A 6,109-nucleotide genomic window follows, 5' to 3' on the forward strand; every position below is an offset into this window, starting at 1 on the left:
TTCATTTTCTTTTGCACAGTTCACATTTAACTACAACAAACCAAAGTTACATGTAACAAATATACTGGAATTTCTTCGCATTACACCTATTACTAACTCGTACAAGTTTACATTCTCCCTCGAAAACAAGATCAATAAAAAATTAATAATAGAGACAAGGGTCACATACATTTTATCCATTTATTTCTACTTCTAACCCTAAATTCCTTACTGAATTTGAATTTTGATTCCACGATTTATTAGTGAGGCTTAAAGAAGCTAACTTGAATACCAGTGTCTATCACAACGTAGAGACCAGCAGCAATTAAAATTCCACTCAATCCCATTCCAAGAAGGCCCAATCCCCAGTTAAGCCACCATACTGGACTATACATTCTCGGTTTCTTCATCTTAAGCCACATGAAACATGGGTAAGCCAAAGTCACCGGTAATGCAATTCCTCCTATTAAACCAGCTACACTACCCAGGAATGGAATTGCCACTGCAACAAAGAAGCACCCATATCCAAACATTGCTCTGATGATTGCTCGGAGCCACCACGGGCATGGCTTCTTAGACCTCTTAGTGTAAGCTGATTCCATGTCGTCAAACATTGGCATACCGTAAATTTGGAATGAGCTCACTGCATTAACTATGACGAAGAAACTTATCAACCCTAGTACCGACCGTGCAACATCTTGGCTGTGAAACGCGTACAACGCTGTAAGCATGCCGCCGTTGGCTGGAATCTGTCAAATATGAAAAAATCAGTCAATGAACTAAAGATTTTAATTAATGAGTTTAAAGTTTGTCGAATCAACTATATGAACTTTATTACCATGTGACCATAAGCCCAATAGCCCGCAATAGCAAGTGGGAATAAACACAGTGCTACGATCGTATATGCACCTTTTACACCTCTCCACATTGGCACGCTCGAGGGATGCTTCTCATCAGAAGGCATGGTAGCCTGTAATAGTCAAAATTGTTGAAAGACATNACCTCTCCACATTGGCACGCTCGAGGGATGCTTCTCATCAGAAGGCATGGTAGCCTGTAATAGTCAAAATTGTTGAAAGACATTTAGAAATTTCTTGATTTTCTGCTAGCTAGTGTCACATCCTATCCTTCCATTCAAAATTATAGAAAATATAAAGGTTTATATTAAAAAGTCAAATTTATCACTAATATTTGCTTAACTTATACTCTCACACGCCAGGTTAGGTTCGTCAAAGTCAAAGCACTAACAGTTTTCTTTTTCCATTTTTCTGAAGAGGAAAGTCCGTTCAATGTAATGTGCAACAGTAGACTTCAGGTACTGATTTTTGAAGATTTTAAGAGTGTATAAAAGAACCTAATGATATGATTTGAATTATATTACATATTCAGCGGATTAAATTGACGTTAAAAATCAAAGCATTGCATAGTTCTAATAAATTGAAAGCATATCAATTATTGGGAAATTTCACCTGGATTTCAAGAATTAGATTATGGCCTCTGAAAGCAAAAGAAATGATCCCAAGTGCATTCAGAACATCAAAAATGTTTGCGATTTCCGTGCCAGATCTCACTGGATTGTACGACACATTAGGTAGCCTGCCCTCTGCAACGGACACTAGCCATATCATGATGCAATAACCGACGGCAGTAACAGCCCCGATCAGAGACACACCAGCAATTGAGTTCATGTTTGGCAACTGAGACAGAAGCACCGCTGCACAGGTAAACACTAGGTACCACTCCACGGTGGTCAATGGCTTAGAGGTGCATGTGGCTCCACACAGAGTCTGATAGAACATCTTAGAGGTTGAGCCTCCGATCACAATCAGAGCCACGCATGTACCCCCTGATAGATACATGATTGGAAACGCAGCCAAGAATTTGGAGAGTTTTTCACCAAAAGTTGCACTTGCTAATTGCATGTATCTACTGTATCGAATACCATTTTCTTGTGATTCATGGAGTTGCACAAGTAAATATAGTGTGTACAGCTGCCATATAAATGCCAGGGTCAAGCAAATCACACCCCACGTCCTGCAATCAGAAAGATGCTATCATAGTATCATTTATATATATATATATACTCATAATTCATGGATATATTAATATGAATTTATAATTACCATCCAAGAATGGTGAATGCGACAGGGAGAACAAGGGCCTGAATTCCAATACCAGAACACAAGGTATGATAAGCTGCATAGTATGCATTTCCATTTCTGGACTCAGTAATTGGAAGCCAAGCATCCTGTGGGTCGAGCTTTGTGAGTTTCAGGGCCTTCCTTATAGGGCTTCCCAAGGGAGTAATGAACCGGGGAGTTCGAAATCTTGGTGTTTTCCTCGCAGTGCCACCGGGAGTTAGGAGTGGCGAGCGGGTCAAAGATGGGGAATGGAATTGCGAAGGAGGAGCTGATATTATTATGGACGGAGTTTGGGCTATAGGCGGCGTTGGAGCCACCGATGCTGGCCTAGGTGATAATGGAGCAGAGTTTACTCCATCGATGTCCCCCATTTTTGATTATCCCACTAAGCTTTTCGATAAAATATCTTTTGAGTTTTGATCTTCCTAACAAATTATGCTAAGTACTGGACTATATTTATAGATGTTGTAACTAAAATGTCATATAGTGCATGGTACCATTTTTAACACCAAGGTGACTGTTAATAGCTATAGGAAAAGCCAGCAGACAGTGAATGTATATGGTGACCAGGTCTTCGCTTGTTTACAAAGTGCTAATGACTGATTTTCAGAAAATGTGAACAGTTTGACCAAATTGGTTGGCTGCTTTACGCTTACCATCTTTTTCCTTCCATGAATGTGCGTGGAAGTCGCATCCCTTTTATTCGAATGGTCATCCTTGGGGTGCTTAACTAATGCTTTATTTGTTAGGTAGGATGGAAAAGCAATACTTCCATCCAGTCAACGAAATTATATTTCATCTAGGAAAAATCGTCAAAATTTTGAGATAACACTGCAACATTTATTACAATTGCTGACTAATAGCATTATTTTAATGTTGAGGGGCGCGACCTTACCCCAACTCGCAATATATATAAATTTAAATCTCCGTCCCTCATATAAAGAAGTTTTCTTTTAAACGTAGTGGAGATATTTGAGACTTTGACTTAAGGGTGCGTTCTGTTAAGATTTGGAGTCCATCTTAATAAGATCAACCTTATTAAAAGGAATAGTTCAAGATCTATTTAAATTGATCAATATTTCAATATTTAATCGATGTGGGATTTATTCCCTTAACATATCCCGCAAAATGGTGGCTCTTTTTGAACAGATCAATTTTGAAATCTGTGTGATCATTTTTGAGATTTAATCAAATCGAATAGCTCGTGGAGCTTACTGAGCTCTGATATCATGTTAAGATTTGAGGTCTATCTTAATAAGGTCAATCTTATTAAGAGAAGTGGCTCAAGATCTATTTAAGTTGGTCAATATTTCGATATTTAACCGATATGAGATTTATTTTCTTAACACGTTCGATGCATCAAATTATATCGTATAAGAACCTTAATATAAAATTATAATTAAGTAAATAATATTATGATGGATTAAATTGATAATATTCTTTTATTTTAAATATAAAGAATGTTGTTTATCTTATTCATTATAATTTAATAATGAGTTCATTATGCATTCTAATCTGATAAACCTAAATGAGCGAGCAAGCAAGCAATTGGGATTGTGGGGATGAATAACAATTATTGACAGGTGAGTGGTGATAGCAATATGCAGCCAATAAAAGGAAATTATAATTAATTGCAGCAGCTAACTGTATTTGAATTATAGAATGAAAAGAATCATTTATGTTTCCATGGCATAAGCTGCCAATTAAGACTTTCAGCTTCAGCGTCTCCCTCAGCCTTCATTCCTAGAAATATTTATCCGAAAAATGTGAATCATATACATTACATGCAACTTGTTTGACAAATTTTTTCATACATAAAATATATAATTCATGGGATGTATTGTGATTCAAGTTGTTTGCTTAAAATTCAAACGTAGTAGTTTAGAAGTGTTCATTGTTTGTGCTATTAATTTCCACAGCACCAGGAACATACAAGGTGTGAAAATGGTGTGAAAAAAGTTAAAAAAAGAATATGAGGTCAACAGTTATGACATCTTGGAAAATATTCAAACAAGCAACTTGACTTTTTATTTAAAAAAAAAATAAATCGAAAGCAGATTTCTATGTTGACAATCCTAATAGGTCAGGAATCTTGCTACATTTACATTTTCCTTTATATTAACTTTTGCACTATTTCATGTGGCAAGATCTATATTCTTGATTTTGAACGTATCTATCATCTCACTACACAGATTTCTTCCATATAGGGGACAATGTCAACCACATTGTCAAGGACAATGTACATATAGTTTAATTGAGGAATCATTCTACAGGTACATTAAGTTTGACATTAAATTTTACATTATGCCACGTGACGACATCACATGAATAGTTTTTTTAAAAAAAAAACACAATTTCCTGTCAACTCCATTTTTGAAAACATTTGAAAAGAATGGAACGTCAAACTCCATGTCAAGCAAACAATGTACAAGAAGTCTTATTCTTAATTGAATAGGGTAGTCCAATTATGTTTGTTGTGTAATCCAACAAATATTACGAGTATTATTAAAAAAACTTGACAAATTCATAAGTAATATTAGCACTTTATTTCCCTTTCCTTTCCCCTCGTGATTCATCCGTACGTTTGTAGCTTATTGAAAACAATTTTTACTTGACCTCAAGTGCCTTAAGTAGACTTGGAGTTTAGACATAATAATTTTATATTTTAATCGATATATATTTGATCATAAATACTTCCTCTTGGTTGCGAATAGGGATATCATATTTTTATATTTTTTATTGAATATTTATTTGACCACGTTTATGGATAATTGCTAAGTCGAGTTAAAAGCATAAACTTGTATGACATTATTCAAAAAGTGTATTTTTTTCCCCTAATTAAAGGGACAGTGGCATGGAAAAAGTCTAGAAAAGCGTACCAATATTTCATTTGCATCGTTATAGTATTATTTGACTCAATTTCCCTAATAGATGATTGATCAGAGATATCTATCTATGATAAGCAAATAAATTTTGTATTATTATGTATGTGCAAATTCATTTTTATAAACAGATCACATAATCCTATAAAATGAAATTTCAATTTAATGTTTAAGATAAATTAAAGTCATTAATCAAATTCAACAAGTTTCCATATGAACTTTTGATAAAAATATTTAAACCAAAATAATGGTGGCGCTACCCTTTCCCAATACAAGTAAGGAGCCTAGACTTGGAAAAAACGGAATTAATTCCAAAGCCATGAAAATCTCCTTTTTTTCTCTAGGACTAAAGGTGTCATTCAACTTCTGTAGGGGGGAATGATTGCGTTGATGATAATGTTACTGGCAAAAAATGTTAATTCTTGCAACAGAAAACCCATATAAATACCTATTTTTCAGCCTATGTTTGGTTATGCTCATACTCAAGCCATGTTTTATCGTACACCTCGGACCAATGAGTACTACCTACTTATTCAATACTCATTTTTATCCATTTATAATTTGAACCGTTTATAAACACTTCCCAAATTCCAGAAGTCTATGAAACAAAAGATTTTTTTTTATGCATTCATATTGAAGCAATAATTACATACTCAACAACTACATAACAAAGAATGTTGTGTTGTCTCTTGCTGACTTACATGATAAGATGATGAACATCTATAGCCGCCATGGACATAAGCAAAGCTTTCTCAACTTCTTTGGTCGCCTTAATTTGGATCAAAGAAATCGCATAATCCATAAATACGGTGTCACGAGGCAATGTTATTGGTCTATCACTTGGTAGTCCAAACTCTTCTTCTGACATTATGAGTAGCTCCCTCAATATTTAATTATTGAGAGAAGTTATGGGGAAAGCATATCGCTTTTTATCAGATGTATACACAATAAAAATGGCCTTTTTGAGCCAAAGAATTAGATGAATGGCTACTGGTCCTAGCTACCTCGTAGTCATTCTTCCCTGGGATAGTTATCCATTTTCTTTCAATGGCATCCAGCTTTTGCCACTTCCTTGCCATCTTGATGAGTTTTCTGGAACTAATCATC

The 6,109-nt window shown here is 35.1% G+C and overlaps 1 protein-coding gene across 2 annotated transcripts; it reads right to left on the bottom strand.

Annotated features, from left to right (window-relative positions):
* Positions 1–46: 46 nt before the first annotated feature.
* On the bottom strand, positions 47–2,649 carry LOC111382308 (lysine histidine transporter-like 8). 2 transcript variants are annotated; one of them, XM_023006235.1, is made up of 5 exons: positions 2,103–2,649; positions 1,449–2,013; positions 982–1,033; positions 818–897; positions 47–728 (listed from the first exon to the last, which is right to left on the bottom strand). In XM_023006235.1, exons 1-5 carry the CDS (start codon positions 2,489–2,491, stop codon positions 240–242), a joined length of 1,575 nt encoding a protein of 524 aa, XP_022862003.1. In that variant the 5' UTR covers positions 2,492–2,649; the 3' UTR covers positions 47–239. The 2 variants fall into 2 exon arrangements, with proteins under 2 accessions (XP_022862003.1, XP_022862004.1); XM_023006236.1 differs by lacking the exon at positions 982–1,033 and having other exon boundaries at positions 818–949; positions 2,103–2,648.
* Between the last annotated feature and the right edge of the window lie 3,460 nt (positions 2,650–6,109).

This window comes from Olea europaea, unplaced genomic scaffold (assembly GCF_002742605.1).
Source record: "Olea europaea var. sylvestris unplaced genomic scaffold, O_europaea_v1 scaffold2470, whole genome shotgun sequence".
In the NCBI taxonomy this organism is placed as follows: Eukaryota; Viridiplantae; Streptophyta; class Magnoliopsida; order Lamiales; family Oleaceae; genus Olea; species Olea europaea.